The 16,277-nt window shown below is 41.1% G+C and overlaps 2 protein-coding genes across 2 annotated transcripts; both read left to right on the plus strand.

Annotated features, from left to right (window-relative positions):
• The first annotated feature begins 2,056 nt into the window (after positions 1-2,056).
• dusp2 (dual specificity phosphatase 2) lies at positions 2,057-5,421 on the plus strand. The gene is made up of 4 exons (XM_084947197.1): positions 2,057-2,759; positions 3,068-3,186; positions 3,335-3,554; positions 4,113-5,421. The coding sequence occupies exons 1-4, from the start codon at positions 2,372-2,374 to the stop codon at positions 4,328-4,330; spliced, it is 945 nt and encodes a 314-aa protein (XP_084803323.1). The 5' UTR covers positions 2,057-2,371; the 3' UTR covers positions 4,331-5,421.
• Positions 5,422-10,271: 4,850 nt separating this feature from the next.
• adra2b (adrenoceptor alpha 2B) lies at positions 10,272-16,109 on the plus strand. Its single transcript, XM_084946815.1, has 2 exons — positions 10,272-11,303; positions 11,483-16,109. The coding sequence occupies exon 2, from the start codon at positions 11,507-11,509 to the stop codon at positions 13,082-13,084; it is 1,578 nt and encodes a 525-aa protein (XP_084802941.1). The 5' UTR covers positions 10,272-11,303; positions 11,483-11,506; the 3' UTR covers positions 13,085-16,109.
• The last annotated feature ends 168 nt before the right edge of the window (positions 16,110-16,277 follow it).

Below are 16,277 nucleotides of genomic sequence, written 5' to 3' on the forward strand. Positions count from 1 at the left end.
TGGTCCACCCCAAGGATTGGGTCCCTAGACACAAATGGAGTAATATGGTGTACGCTCTTAAGTGCCAGAAGGCTTGCCATGATTTATACATCAGGGAAACCAAACAATGTCTGGCGAAGCGGATGGCACAACACAGAAGAGCTAACTCGTCAGGCCAGGACTCTGCAGTCTATTTACACCTACAGGCCAGTGGACACTCTTTCAATGATGAGGATGTACACATCCTGGAGTGCATAATTGTTGTTCTTTAAAATATGCTGAGGTTAAATAAATTGCTTTAACAATGAGATGTATCAACAAATCCCCCCCCCCCCCCCCAAAAAAAAAAAAACAAAAGGGGTAGATTTAAAATGTATTCTTATATTTGACCTGCAGTGTGATTTTGAAGAGTTTGGTACAAGAGAAAAATTTTGGTGGATTTTTCAACGGCTGGGTTGACGCAGGTTCTCTTGTAATTTCTTTGAGTAGTGTTCAGGAATACTTATCCGGGCTTCTTGAAGACTGTTTTCTCCACCATGTTTTACACATGGCAGATATTTGCTCACGTACCTCGCTCCACCGTACATATTGACGACAATTTGAACCAAAGATTTAAAATCTGGAATAGACTTGCTGCTACTCATTTTCTATCTCAAGTTCTCATGTACACCTCAAGAGTGGCTTTTTGACAGCCACCCTTCACTGAGATCGTTTCTGGGGATGTTTTTAGTGAACAGTAGATGGATTAGCTCAACAGATGCACCACTCAGGTCCTGTATCAGGTCTTTGCTGGATTAATTTCCCCTATTTCTTAAGGACTCAAGCACCTTGTTGGTGCAAAAAATCCTGTTTTATGTCTGTCAAAGTATTATCTTGAGCATTTTTCATAGATTTGATTGAAGAAATTGTAGCAAATTATGTGCTTTTACAATTGTTGGTACCAAAGTGCCTAAAGGCAAGACCTAAAGTTGTTGTTTTTTTTTGCTGAGTTTCCTGTTATGTGTAGACACAATACGGGTCTACATATCCTTTGAGTCAGGTGCCTTTTGTGCTTGAATGATTCATAGGTGAATGTCAAGCCGTTCAGGTATAAGGACAGAAAAAAGAAGTGAAAAAAGCAGCCAATGTTCAAAGAAAAACTTTGAAAGGCCTTCAGAAAGTCTGCCGAACCAGCCCACTACACCGCTTTAAAGCATTATTACATTATTACAAGAATTTGTTATTACATTGCTTCAAGAAATTCTAACTCCCTGGGAGCAAAGCAGTTTTATAAAATGAGGGCAGACTTGAAACTTGTGGATAGTCCTGTATTTTCTGAGTAAAAGTTTCTCGTAACTGAAGTGCATCATGTCTTTTCCTTTGTGTCATTCCATCCACTGCCATTCAGCTATTAAAAATTTAGCGCTGTGCTATTTTGTGATGAATATGGTTAGTGCTTATTCAGAGTTAATCCCACATGTTTCTCATTGCACACCACAGACGCAGCTAAAATAAATGCAGTTTGAGGAAACTACCTGACCTTTTAAAATGCAGTTGCGAATTTCTCATAAACATTTACTTCTTGTATCATACTTGAAATAAAACACACTGCGTGGACATCAGAAGTGGACAGGTCTGTGTTTAATAACCTACTTTTCACAATGCCCTTTGCAAAGAAAAGAAATTCATGCACTGTAATCCATAACTACCACACGCCTGAATCATAATTAAATAATAAAATGTCTGTGCTTTTCGTGTCTGCAGTGCAGCAGAGATTTTAGTTTTGCTTTTTTAAATACTCCACAGAGCAGCTTTAAATTTGCCAGCAGAATAAAAACATTGTCAGTGCTGACATTTTATGTTTGCAGCATAGACCTACAACAGAAAAACACGGTGGTGCGGGATTAAGCTACGCCGAAAAAAAACACTCAGCCTTCAGTCTTTCCGCTGAAGGCAGGCGTTTCGACCGGGTAGGGAGGGTTTTAGCTCTCAGTATAACGTCATTCGACATAAAAACACGGGATAACCCCAAACTCCGACCACGTGCGCGGTAGGAAAATGAGGCTTGACGTCAGTGTCCATATGAGGAGTGCCGGCCAGACCAAATATGGTCGTTCCGCCTCTGACGTTGTTCCTACTGTGGAAAATAGGCGGGGTGGCGCCGACCCCGCCTACCGCGCAGCCGTTATCAATGAACAAGTGAAACTATGAACCTAGAGCCGATTGTAACCGGCCTGCAGGAGAGTTCAACAAGAACTCACAATATTAAGTCTTTTACTTTGAAATTTTTGTTTGCATCTAAAATTGATAAAACTTATATATTATATTTTTAGGGACTTTCTTTTTACCTGTCTAAACTGACTATTTTGTACAATTTATTATTTTTAACTTAACTTTCAACTACTTTTCAACCATGAATCCAATCAACGAACCTTTGGAAATAACTGGCAACGAGTTGGTTCACATACTTAGGACCCCCCGGGAACAGTACACCTCTGCAGGGTGCGTGGTGCTGGACTGCAGACCGTTTCTCGACTTTTCCTTGGCGCACATCTGCGACTCCCGAAACGTGAACTGGAACGCCATGCTGCGTCGTAGATCCAAGAGTTCAGTGGTGGCTCTGGAGTGGCTCATTCCGGACAAGGCGCTCAGGGCCCGGCTCCAGAGTGGGGAGTTCTCCCCAGTGGTGGTGGTGGATGAGAGAAGCAACTCCATGGCCGAGTTGAAGGCGGAGAGCGTGGCCCAGATGCTGCTCACCGCCCTGCAAAACGAAGTTCACACGCAGATCTGCTTTCTGCAAGGTAAAAAGCATCAGACGGTTTAAATCCATTTAAAAGCATATATTTTTATTTTTAAATAGTTTAATAAAATTGTTGTTGACGTGTTTTTTAATGAATTACTAACTCGTTAACGATCATCCATGCAATCATGATCGATTTGATCGAAAAGTGTTTCGATACTACCAAAACGATAAAGGAACCTTTTAAAAAATATCTAAATAAAGTTCATGTTTATAACAGCATTGTTGTTATTTGGCACAGATCATACATTTAAAGAGGACGTATTGAAAGCTTACTGCTAACCTCATACTAATGTGACCTCTGTTTAGGTGGATTTGGGGCATTTTCTGAGGCCTATCCGGAGCTTTGCTACACTTCAACCATCAATCACTGCGCAGTGGAGCCAGAGCCAAAAGTGACAGGCCGGAGGACACCCGCGTATGATCAGGTAAGCAAAAATTTATTTTACAATATGTAAAAACAGAATATTACAATTAAAACGTTTTTGATTGTTTGTTTTGCTTTTTGTGTGATGAAAAGCCACAAACAAGACCAGACGAAACAGTTTACTGATTGTTTTTGTTGTCACATTGCAGGATGGTCCCGTGGAGCTGCTACCTTTCTTGTTTTTGGGCAGTGCCATCCACTCATCCCGCAGAGAGACTCTGGCTGCAGCCGGCATCACAGCTGTGCTCAACGTGTCCTCCACCTGTCCCAACTTCTATGAAGGGGAGTTTCAGTACCTGCGACTCACTGTGGAGGACACACTGGCTGCAGACATCAGAGCCTGCTTTTCTGCCGCAATTGCATTCATTGGTGAGTATTTCCAAACTGTGTTTGTATGTAACCTCTGAAATGAGAGTCCAGTCCAGTGTTTGCTCACAGAAATGTCAGTCCAAACTCCAGCAAAGATAGAAGGCCCACTTAGAAAATTAAATCCATGTTAAATAAGCCTCCCCTTTGTATTTTTTAATAAAAACCTATAAAATTTTAAGCACCTTAAACTCCATAATCCATTTTCAGTCCTACACTTGGGGACCAACAATGTAATCATTAATGATCTGGTTACAAAACAACTGGATTATGGAGCTTAAGCTTGATGAAAGAGTTTATTAACACCTGATAGTTTTTATGAGCTTGTTTTGACCAGCTTTCCTTCTACAGTTGAGTTCAGGGGAAGGTGGAATTTGATTTAAAGGAACTTCCATTATAGCAGTGACTAGTGACTGAACGCTCATTTCCGGGGTGACAGCTCGTTTAGCCCAACTTTCTGTGCTGTCTGTTCGTAAAACATTACCGCCGATGTGACATGAAGCACGGTATGCTGATTGCTCTTCCTGTTTTTGTCTCTTTCTCTTCCGTTTCCACATATAGACTCGGTGAAGCAGAGCGGTGGAAGGGTGCTGGTGCACTGTCAGGCAGGTATATCCCGCTCAGCCACCATCTGTCTGGCCTACCTCATGCACACTCAACGTGTCCGGCTGGACGAGGCGTTCGACTTCGTCAAGCAGCGGCGTCACGTCATCTCGCCAAACCTGGCTTTCATGGGACAGCTGCTGCAGTTTGAGACTGATGTTCTGTGTCAGGGATAAAGGCACAAATCCATCTGTGAAATTTAACTGACTCTCCTGCCTCTTGGCATATTGCGTTGGACTCGCTGCACTACCAGGACTCAAACCACATGCATAAATGTGTTGTTGGCACTGTTGAAAAGTTCACTTTGTACATTCAGAGGAAAGCTAAATGTGTTGCTGGCATCACATGGTTGCAGTCATATTTTAAAAATGCTATATTTTAGCAATGTAAACCACAGTGTCATGGAAACATTATGAAAAACTGTGATTCTGAGCCAGCTAGCTGGAACAGCTATGAGGTAATTTCCCTGACGTCATACTTGAGTGGAGTTGTGCCTGCCTGTTTGGTTTGTGTGTGTGTGTGTGTGTGTGTGTGTTATTTTGTGTGACTTTTGTACCTGATTGATTGGAAGGGCTGACTTATTGTTGATATGTCTTTTGTAAGGAAACACTGTGTTATCTTCTTATAGCAATAGTTCATTAGTCTCACGTTTAGAAAGTTAGAAATGCACCTATCACAGCTGGTATCATTCTATATCCTGAGACAGATTGGTACACTCAAACTGGAAAAAGTTGTTTTTGTTTTTTTTTATTGTGTAAATATGTTTTGTTATTTATTTCAGTATTTCTTATGACAGTGTTACTGACATCAATAACTCTTACTGCACTTTATACCTTTGGCTTCCTGCTGTTTTTCCACTGAAATAAAACATGCTGGAACATATGAAAACCGTGTGAGCGGAAAAAACTGTTTTACACACTACTGTCCACCACATCTCACTACTTGTACTACTTATACACACTGATCCAGTCATTGTTCACCGCACAGACAAAACAATGAGGCCATCGAGTCCCAGGTGCATTTCAGTGTTTTCAGAGCGCATTACAAATGCATAATTTCACACGCTGACCTTGCTGCTTCCGGCTGCTCTTGCTGAATCAGAAGGCATTAAAAAACATTGGGCTGCTGAGCGTTTTCATGGATTATCCTGTGGCAAGTGGGTTTTACAGTCTGAAGTCCCTTTTGACCTCAACAGCCAGCAATGGGAATTTCACATCCACTCATTCAACTAACATGAATCGCTTTAGGCACATGACAGGAAGTCTGGCAAAAAAAAAAAAATACAGGTAAGAGGGAAAGTCATTAAAGTTATTTCTAATCAGGAAGTTTGGAAAGTCCAAAACACCTATTTGTGTTTATAGCATTTTAATCTGACTAAAACCAGTTTTAAACAGGTAAATAATATAAATTACTGCACTTTTTTCTTTATTTTCAAATTTCAGCTTTACTTTTATCAGTATTGTCAAGGCTCATGGTTGTTTCAACACAGTATTAAAAAACCACTCAGCTCTATATTCAACTGGTTCAACTGAAATAACAAAGAACTATTACCAACACTTGCGAAAAGACCAGCTACCACTATCACCACTGCTTCATTTCCTGATGCTAATTAAGCCACCCACACTTCTGTTTTGGCCATAGCTAAAGTAGTCCTCTTCCTCTCATGCGCAAATATCCATTACCCAACACGTAAGCAAGCGTAGCTGATCTGCTTGACTTCTTTCTTCCATTAGCCACAGTTTTCCATGCAGAGGGCAAAGAAATGCCCAGTGGTTTTCAGGTTTGACTTGAAACTGAGCGATCACGTTAAATAAAGCCCCTAAAAAACTGCAATTAATGTGGTGTGAGTCCATTTAAACATACTCATCAAAAGCACACAAATATGAGCTCAAACTAATTTTTTTATGTATGTTTTCATCATTTTTCTTAGTCTTCCATCAGATACATTTCTTAACACTTTATTTCTTCTTTTTCCTGAGGGGGTTGGGGCTCAGATTTAATTTTAGAAAAAGAAAATAAACATCCTTATTTTCTAATCTATTCAATGTTGATCTTTATATTTCAGGCCAAAATAAACACTTTCCACTCTTCTGAAACCATCAGAGGGTGATCTGTTTTACCATCGGCTTCTTTGTAAATCACTTTAGATGAATGAGTTCAACAAAAACAGGAAAAAAGAAACAAAGATAAACAAATATTTGATTTTGGAGCAGATCAAAACTTAACAAACATTAGTAAGAAGTAACTAAGTACAAATACTCATCACCAATTTGGAGGTTTTATTATATCTGTTCATTTTATTCTATTTATTTAATAGTGTGCTTTTTGCTCGACTACTACTGCTGTGGTCACCAGTTCAGATTTTACTTTTAAGAGACCTGTGTTTAAACTTGAAATTAGAACTCACTGTTAATGATTAAAAACCGGTGCATCAAATGGTTTAAATAAACTGCAAAAAAAAAAAATGTAATCATGAAAACAAAAGAGATATGGGGAATCTAGAATAAAATGTGTTATTTGGTTTCTGTAACCAGATTTAGGTCTGTACAGCAAGATTAATACTTTCTAAAAAGTAGTATTATACACATATGTGACATACAGCTCCAAAATACTACATACACGTTGATGTATCAGAACTGATAAACAAATAATATAATATACATATATAACATATAAGTCGCAAAACCTTTTCCCTTCAGTGCACAGTTTATTAATAGCCTACTTCAAGTCATATATGATGATAATACTTGTGCATTAAGCAGACATTTACACAAGACTTTGATTTGTATTATTGGTATTTTTGTACTGTTACTAGTTAAGCAACTATACTGGTACTTCTTTCACTGCCGCAGGTGATTTCAAAAGAAATGAAGACAACACAGATATTTCTCTGTGTTGTCTTCAAAACAGTCCGTGCTGGATACGTTTGTAGTGAAACAGTGCTCTCTAGTGACAACTTTTGGAATGAAAAGAAATAAATAATGATTCAAAAGTATCCAGCAGATGATGCCAGCAGACTGTTTATTAACTAAGGCCACCAGAAAACCAAGTTGTATAGCTCTTTCGCACACACCCACACACACACGCACTTCAAATGTGCATTTTAGACATTAAATCACCACTGGTGTCATTTAATTTGTCCTCAAATACCAGTACAGGAAACAGACTGTATCATCTCCCCTCTACTTGAATGCGGCTCTCATCAGTCAGTTACGACTCAGTCAGTCTGCCTCATTAATAAAACTGACTCAAACTGTAGGTCCCATCTGTGTCCAGATAAAACTAGGCCAATCATATTACACGAGGCTCTGGAAACACGTAATTGATGTACATGTGTAGCGTACTGTATGTACAAAAGGAAGCATATAAGAGATTAGGGATTAGCAGAGAGGATCACACTTCCTTTGGACATGGCATTACACAGTGTTTGTTATCTACGGCTGAAGACTGTGTCACTCAAAACAAGAAATCCCATTTGGAGAAAACCACATGATGAGGATGAGCAACACGATACTGTAAGCTGGAGAATTACAATGCATTCATGTAATATGCACGCACGCACACATGCACTGACCTGCATGCACACACACACACACACATGCACAGAGGTGTAGTTATTTGGGTAAATGACTGCATGGTCATTTGGGAGCACTCCCTGTAATTGTTTGCAGGTTGCACACACACACACACAAACATATTTGTACCTTCATGGCTAATGGTTAACATGTTTCTCAGTCCAGTCATGGGTATGTTAGAGAGATCATAATATATTTTGCTATGTATGGATATTTTCTCCAAACTGTGTAATATAGAACATTGCAGGACTGGTTTACCTACTGAGGCCTCTGGAAACCTTCAAATAAACAGGAGAAAAAGGAGGGACTTCACTCTGTCGTCAAAGTGGGACAAAACTCACTGACCCTAATACAGAGCTTAACTTGAAAGACAAGGCGTACCTTTTCTGGCTAAAATTTTCCTTGATCTCCACACACCATCTCTCTCAAGGTTTATAAACCGCACACTGGTACACATAATAGTATGAGTACCTGAGTGTACACACCCACACATAGAAAACAGAAAACCGTTTTAAGCCAGTAATTCCAAAAGGTCTAAATTGAAAGCTTCCAAAGGGCAGGTATTGTGCTATAATTGATTTGGACCAGAACCATAATGTCCACAGACTCCCACCAGACCACAGCCCTACATTATTCTGACCTACAGTAATCTCATTTTCAAGACCCTGTTAAAAACATAAGGAATTCTAAAGAAATTTGAAGTTATTTTGAACACAATGAAACTGTTCAAAAGCTCCTGGAGTTTTGTTTTGTTTTTTTAAGAGTGAGTGTCCTTTCCAAACCAAGTACCAACTTTTCCGATGTGGATATCAAAGAAAAATTGCTTATCCACTGTGGGTGATCCATGGCAGCAGAGTTCCCTCCAGGCTTGTGAACTGTATGTGTGAGTGCATGCATGCTTGTATATCACATGCTCTTACACAACAGGCACTTCAAAAGCAGTGTACTGTGCACTGAACACTGTGTGCCGCTCACTCACTATAACCTCGGCATCACTGACATACCCCTCACCCCCAGAATGCATTTTCAGCGTGTTACAAAGCATGGTTCACCCACGGAAACAGAGACACTTGATTGGAGTGCACTCTCCTGCTAAAAGCTTTATTCTCTCTCCCTTTATATTTAGATTCTGTAGCGTGGAGCGAGAAATGTACGACCATTATTGACTGCTGCTTCTGGTCACAGAATCAGAGAGCAGGCCACCCAATTGTAATTCCATGGGTGGCTAGCTGGGCTTCTTCCTCATTAGAACAGCAATGTGTGGGGGACGTACTACAAAAACAAACAAACAGAACCTCTACCCACACACCATTCATAAGATCGTGTGTGTGTATGACCGGTAAATGTGTGTGTTGTTTGTTTGTGTGCGTTTATTTCACAGAGGCCACCTACCTACTTTCAAACAGCACAGGATAAACTCTGCTGCTGTTTGTTTTATGGCCAAGTTAAACAGCCAGTATGACGTAGGTTTCAATGGATAATTGAACGTTCAGGCCCTTGATCTCAGGTAGGCAACAAATCAGAGGGATGATAGATGTCTCTTCTTCTAGGGATAGGAAGTGTTGCATGGTGCATAACTGCAGAGGTATTCAAATAGAAGTCAAGTGATGATGTAAATGCATGAGCACAGAACATTACAATGAGTGCCTTATTCCCTCACCCTGCGCCTCGCACAGTGATCAGAGGTGGAAGGTAACACGGTGCGTTTATCCCGGGAGTGGAGAGGTAGATGAGCATGAGGAGATTTCAGATTTCATAAGGACATAATTCACTTTTACTGCACCATTTAATTGATGGTTGTCATTACCCATGGACTGGATTTTATATGCAAAATCTGTAACTACATAAAATGTATGATTTATTGCTTTCGATCCTCAATCCAGAGGGTGGACCAGTCAGTGCCTAATGCATCAATAATTTAAATCTCCGAAGGGGTTCATCTTTCAAAATGAAGAATTTGTTTTATTAGAATTCTTAGACATTTGTGGTTTTACTGCATTATAAAGGTGTGACTACTTTCTCGCACGTAAAATTTAGCCTGCCTTTGTGATTATGAGCTGGCAATCTGTATCGATTTGGATGCTCACAAAACACATTGAACTGTGCATATAAACCCTGCCTCAAACACTGAGGTGTTTTTCAGCTTGTACAATCTTAGACACTGTGCTTACCTTACCTAATCTCATTAAAAATCTGAGAAAAAGCTTTTAACAAGACTGGGCAGCTAAAACATGGATGGCATTTCCCTTTAGTATTACACTGCGCCTTTATCTAGACCTCCAGCACTGAAGGAGTTATTGAGGACTAAGTGAAAAAATCGTTTAAAAACCAAAGAATGATATAATGTCACACAGGCTTTTTGCTTGAAAAGCATAAATGTGAAGTTGCCACATCTTGAGGAAAAATGATGATGGTGATGGTAATGATGACTGTGCTGTTTACCCTGGAGTCCCTGGAATGAAACAAATGTTTTCAGTAAAGCAGATGGCATCGTCTCTGCACTCCCAGCTGGACATCACAGCGTCCTGTGGAGTTAATTGACCGGAGCAGTGCCACCCAACACGCCATTTCTAATATAACTGCGTTGGCTGAGACGCTTGGGTATAGATATAATTTGGGAGGTGGGGGGCTGTACAAGGATGGAGGAAGCAAACATCCCATGACGCTCGGCTTCACAGTGACATCACCGGGTCTAAAAGAAGAGGGAGATGGGAGGCACCCCACTTATTAGGTTTCGTCGTAAGGTCCTGTTCACAAGTGAAGATGCTGCTGCCCCTCTGCGAGGAAATCTGCGAGGTGCATCAGCGGAGCGGCTGAATCATGGCATCCCGGTAAACTTCTGAAGCGCCAGGGACCACAAAAAAAAACTCCTGAGACGCACCGACTTGAGCTGCTCTGCGAGGATCTTTTTACTACTGAAACAACAACGCGTTTTGAAAGCAGATGTGACATCGTGCGCAGGGGAGCTGGAGAGCTTGAGGTTGTTCTTTGTGTTCTTTCTTGATTGGAAACGCTGGTATTCTTGTGAAACATCATAATCTTTCAACAGACAATCAGTGTAAATATCCCACCGCATTGGTTTTATTTCGCGTCATCTAAAATCACTCTTTTATTTTTCGCTATTCGAATGAGATTGTCAGGTATACGCGCGTCTCCAAACGAGGACGCACGGAAATCAGACCAATTTACTCTAATCTGATCTCTGATATCCTACAACGCCTCACCGTAAATGGCCCCAAATTAGATTGTTTTAAATTAAATCTTTACATTTTCATGACATTAACTGAAAAAGGATCGGTCTGTGTAAAAAATCAAGTTTTAGTTCTTCAGGGTGCGATGTAACTCTGCGAGGGCGAACGCCCAGCAGTGATTATTTTTCTTTTTCTGTTTCCGTTTTTGTGGAGAAGAACGGGTTTTGAAAAGTGGCAATGCGTTTTGATTGAAAAGATCCGCGTCTTGACGCGTTCCCCAGGACTGTTTGTTGCACATAAAATGGATTTGGAAGACCTGCCGTGGAGGGTGCAAGGGAGTGATCATTTGCGAACAACACAGTGACAAAACTAGAACGGCTGAGGTAAATATGCCAAATAATTATCAATTTATTACAAAATTTATTTTAATGTAAATATACTGTTTTATTAAGGACACAAATGCGTGATAATCTAAGAGTGTTTAACACTTTATACATTTTTAAAATATTTTGCATGTTTATTTGTTTGTTTGTGTTTTTGTTTGCTTGTTTTAAATTTAAAGCCTCCTGGAAAAAATAATCCCAGCATGGCCTCGGTTCAGGACAGCGGCTGCTCCATGGAGCTGAGTGGCTGGAACAGCAGTGTGAGCGGCTCGGGATCCTCCGTGCCATGCAACCAGAGTGTCCTAAATCCTGCCCCCTACTCCCCGGAAGCAACGGCGGCCTTTGCTACCGCCATAACCTTAATGGTCATCTTCACTATCGTCGGGAACATCATGGTCATCATCGCTGTCCTAACCAGCCGGTCACTCCGAGGTCCGCAGAATCTGTTCTTGGTGTCATTAGCTGCTGCGGACATTTTAGTGGCTACACTCATCATCCCCTTTTCTTTAGCCAACGAACTGCTTGGCTACTGGTACTTCAAGTCTCTGTGGTGTGAGATCTACCTGGCGCTGGACGTGCTGTTCTGCACCTCCTCCATCGTGCACCTATGTGCCATCTCATTGGACCGCTACCTGTCAATCTCCAGGGTCACTTACGGACGTCAGCGGACACCCAAACGCATCAAAGCCGCTATTGTGGTGGTGTGGCTCATCTCTGCCATTATCTCCTTCCCTCCCCTGCTCTCTTTGAACAAGAGTGAGGGTGGCGACAAGGGGAGTGAGAGAGGACCTCAGTGCCAGCTGAATGATGAGCGTTGGTACATCCTTTACTCCACCATTGGCTCCTTCTTCGCTCCATGTCTTATCATGATCCTGGTCTATGTAAGAATTTACCAAATAGCCAAGCAGAGAACACGCTGCCCACCAGGAGAGCCCAGGAAAGATGGGGTTGGCTGTGCAACGCCAAGTCAGCCTCCTCGGCATGTACAAGCCAATGGGAAGGATGAAGAAGAAAGCACACCTCCTTCATCCAACAAAACCTCAAATGCCAGACCCCCCACCCTCGCTATCACACCTTCTCCAGCTCCAGCAGAGTCTCAAACCTCCCCAAATCCCACACCCAATAATCTCCTGCAGCCTCCATCCCCTTCTCCAGCCGTGCCCCCGGCCACAGAGGTTGATACCTCTCCACAAGTCCCCTCAACCCCCTCCACTGTGCCTCAGTCTGCCACCAAGACTAAAGCGGAGGGGAAGAAGGGCAAGCGTCTGCAAAAGAAAAAGGCTGACAATAACAATGCTGACAGCTCAAGCACAGAGAGCGATATGGAGCACAGCCATGGAGGGGGACGCGGCAGCACCAGCATGCCAGGGTCTCCTGCTGGAGGGGGGATCCACTCCCCAGCCTCAGTCAAGCGCTACCGCGACATGATTGCCACTTCAAAGGGGGCTCGTCTGGTGCCAGGGAGAAAGTCAAAAACAGATAACAACCCTGGAGCAGCGAGGCGTAAAGCCATGGTCAACAGAGAGAAACGTTTCACCTTTGTCCTGGCAGTGGTCATTGGTGTCTTTGTGGTGTGCTGGTTCCCCTTCTTCTTCTCCTACTCTCTCCAGGCAGTGTGCCCAGAGACTTGCACCATCCCAGGTCCGCTCTTTACATTTTTCTTCTGGATTGGTTACTGCAACTCCTCACTCAACCCAGTCATATACACCATCTTTAACAAAGACTTTAGAAAGGCCTTCAAAAAGATACTGTGCAGAAGCACCAAGGGTACTTTCTTTTAGCACATAAAATTGCTGTATAGAAAATGGACATTTCTGAGGCATAAAAAAACAAAACAAAACAAAAAACAATCATGTTCCAGAACACTTAAAGGGCTGTTTAAAAAAAATACGTCATATGTAAAAACTGAGAGCCACTTTTACAGCCACAGCGTGTAAACACAAACCCCGGACTGTGAAATCTCAGCTCGCAGCTGGTTGACAGATTTTTACAGAGTGAGGCGAAGAAACAGACGATGAAAAAGCAGCTGAGCGAGACACTATTAACCTGCTTAGTACTTTAGTATTTCTGATAAGATTTTGAATCCAAAGTTTTATCTTTGGATGACAAGGAATAATAGATAATCCTGGGACACAGAGGGGGGCAGCATGATGAAAGAAATGTAAATACACTATAAAACTTATAGAAGGCCACTAAGAAAACAGAAAACAAGTGGGAATTAACTCTGTGAATTAATACAACATATTTTTTATACATGTTTTGTAGTTATCAAAAACTTTGGGACTATAGAAGACAGGTAAAAGTAAGGACAAGTGGCCTTAGATTCCTGTGAGCCTAGGGCCCTTTACTTATCAATAGACAACACAAGGAGCACACAAGATTAGTGATGATTTCCTACGTCTGCAGTTTCAACTGTGTCTGTAGTCTCAATTGCAAAGCTGCAGGGCAAACATGTGTTCCTTGATTTTTATCTAAAAATGCAACAACAAGAGAAGGTTGCTGATGATCTCAAATGTGATAGCACAAACAAGGGCACCCTTTCAGACTTAATTCGTAGATTTTGTGCAGAAAGCCTTCATGTGAAGCCCTGCCACCTTGCTTTTGGCTTCACTGGTCATAATGGACACTCAGGTTGTTTATAATGACACTCTTGGCTTTCACCTTTCATGAAATATTCAATAAAAATTTACTTTGGATGATGGACTTGATATAAAATCCCATGTATGATGCTGAGAAGTAGACGAAAAGTGATGAGACTGCATCTCATACTCTTAGCTTACAGTTTTCTTTCTTTTAACCTAACCTGTAGAATCACCCTAATTGACTTGCCTGAGCTTCTCTTCCAGTGAACTGCCTTAGTATTTGGACATTACGAGCAACATTCAAAGATAATTAGAGCATCTTCAAACCCTTTCAGTGGTTTTTCACAGTATCAAATGGGAGGTGCATCTCCTAAAAATAAAAACCACCAGATTCTTATCATTCTACTGGCAAGCATTAACTTTCACAAAACAAATCCTGCTTTGTGCAGCATTATTTACCAGGTAAACATTTTATATTGACTGTAACACTGAGATGAACAATGCAATTATGGACGTGTGATGTTCCCCCTAATTACACCTACAGGGGTTATACTGAGAACTGTTTGTCTGAGTCACTCCTTACCGATGCCTCTGGCACATCATCTTCTGCAGTGGACCTCTACATGGCACATTCGACTCGTTGCTGAGAGGCAAGAAGATGAATGGTACTTTTATTTTTCTCACCAAGACACTAAAGCTTTGTGAGTTTCCTGGACAAGAAAAAAAAGAAGGAAAAAAAACAAGAAAATGTGTCTGTAACTGTGAACAGCACATGTTTATTGACTCAATGGGACAAGGGCTGTCAGCAGCAACACATCAATTTAGTAACTGTCTAATTCTGCTGACTTGTGTGAACGTGTGCGTGTATGTGGGCGAGTGTGCGAGCGTGCATGCATGTTGACTCTTGTTTTTCCTTAAAAAGTGTCAGTGCCTCCTCTGGCTGCTATGTACTACAGATCTACTGTACTGACAGATTTCCTGTATCTGGTTGTCTGTAATGTTTATGATGAATTTGGAGGAAAGATCGGTAGTGTGTCGCTACACTGGGACAGTCTTAATGATCTAAAAGTGAATGTTTTTTCTGTGACATCGAGTACATGGCTTTTTAAAGATCACCCTGAAGGGACCAAAGAGCCTCACAGGACACCAGCCTGACTCAGTGAAATCTGGCCCTGTGTTTCTGTAATGAAATATCAGTTTATATTTGGTGTATGTGACGGGAGGCAAAGATTGAAAACACTGTATTATTTATTTCAAACCAGTTTGTGTGTTCTGTTACCTATTTATTGTTCAGTTACTGTGCTTTTATTCTGAAAAATCAATTGAATTGGAAGCGATCAGAGACTGAAAAGACTGTACAGAGTTTTAATATCCTGAACAAGAGCAACATTGACTTCTGCCATCAAGCTCTTGCTTTGTGAGACTGAGCTATATTTAAGCTCGGGGTTAGGGGGGGGGATGCATTTGTGTTGAACTGAAGGAACATGAACTTTGAGTTATGTGCATACAATGCAACATTTATTCATCATTGTTTCATCTAGTTATAGTACAGTGAAACGTTCAATCAGAGATACAAGCACACGCATTGATGTACAATCTATATCGCAACAGAAAAATGTCTCCTCACCAGTGCTACTGCTGTCAGATGTCTCCTGAAAAAGTAATGAAACATGAAAATGTCAAAAGCAACCATAGCCAGTTTTATTTGGATGATTTGCAGTGCATTAAGGCCTGATAATCCATATCACGCAGAGCTGCTGGGAGATTTAAATAACTGATGAAACCAAATGGTTGCAAGCAAGAGCTCTGTGCACTTATACAACTGTTCCCTATCCTCATTTAAAATGATTATTTTCTCTCCAGTAATACAAACAGCTATAGCAACTCAATTATGACAAAAATAGCCACAGAGGTCATGGATTCATGGCTGCTTCCAATAACTATGAGTTGCAATGCTGCTCAAACTTACCATTCATGGCTTTATGTGGTGAGACTGCTGCTTTGTTTGTTTGTTTTTTAAAAAGTAAGAAATATAGCTTAAAGGTGACAGATGCAGTATTCTGCCTGTTAAACACCATCCTTTTCCCGGAAACCGCCTGAATTGTCTTTTCCCCTACTGTGTTTGGACCAAACTGCCTGGTCTGAGCTTTGCAATCATCTATCTCCCATCTGTCATCATCTCCTTCCAGTTTGGAAATAAAGCCGCTTGAAAAAGCACAAGTCATTCCCTGGTTCGTTTGTTTTATACATCTCCACATGATACAACAATAATAATAATAATGATAATGATAATAAAAATCATTTCCAGACAGAGAATTAGCAGTGAGTTGTTTCACAAATCTGTGATGTTTTCGTGACATACATGTCAAACCGAAGCGCAATGCAAAGCAAT

Source organism: Perissodus microlepis, chromosome 12, assembly GCF_051167445.1.
Source record: "Perissodus microlepis isolate ML-2025 ecotype Zambia chromosome 12, ASM5116744v1, whole genome shotgun sequence".
NCBI classification, from domain to species: domain Eukaryota; kingdom Metazoa; phylum Chordata; class Actinopteri; order Cichliformes; family Cichlidae; genus Perissodus; species Perissodus microlepis.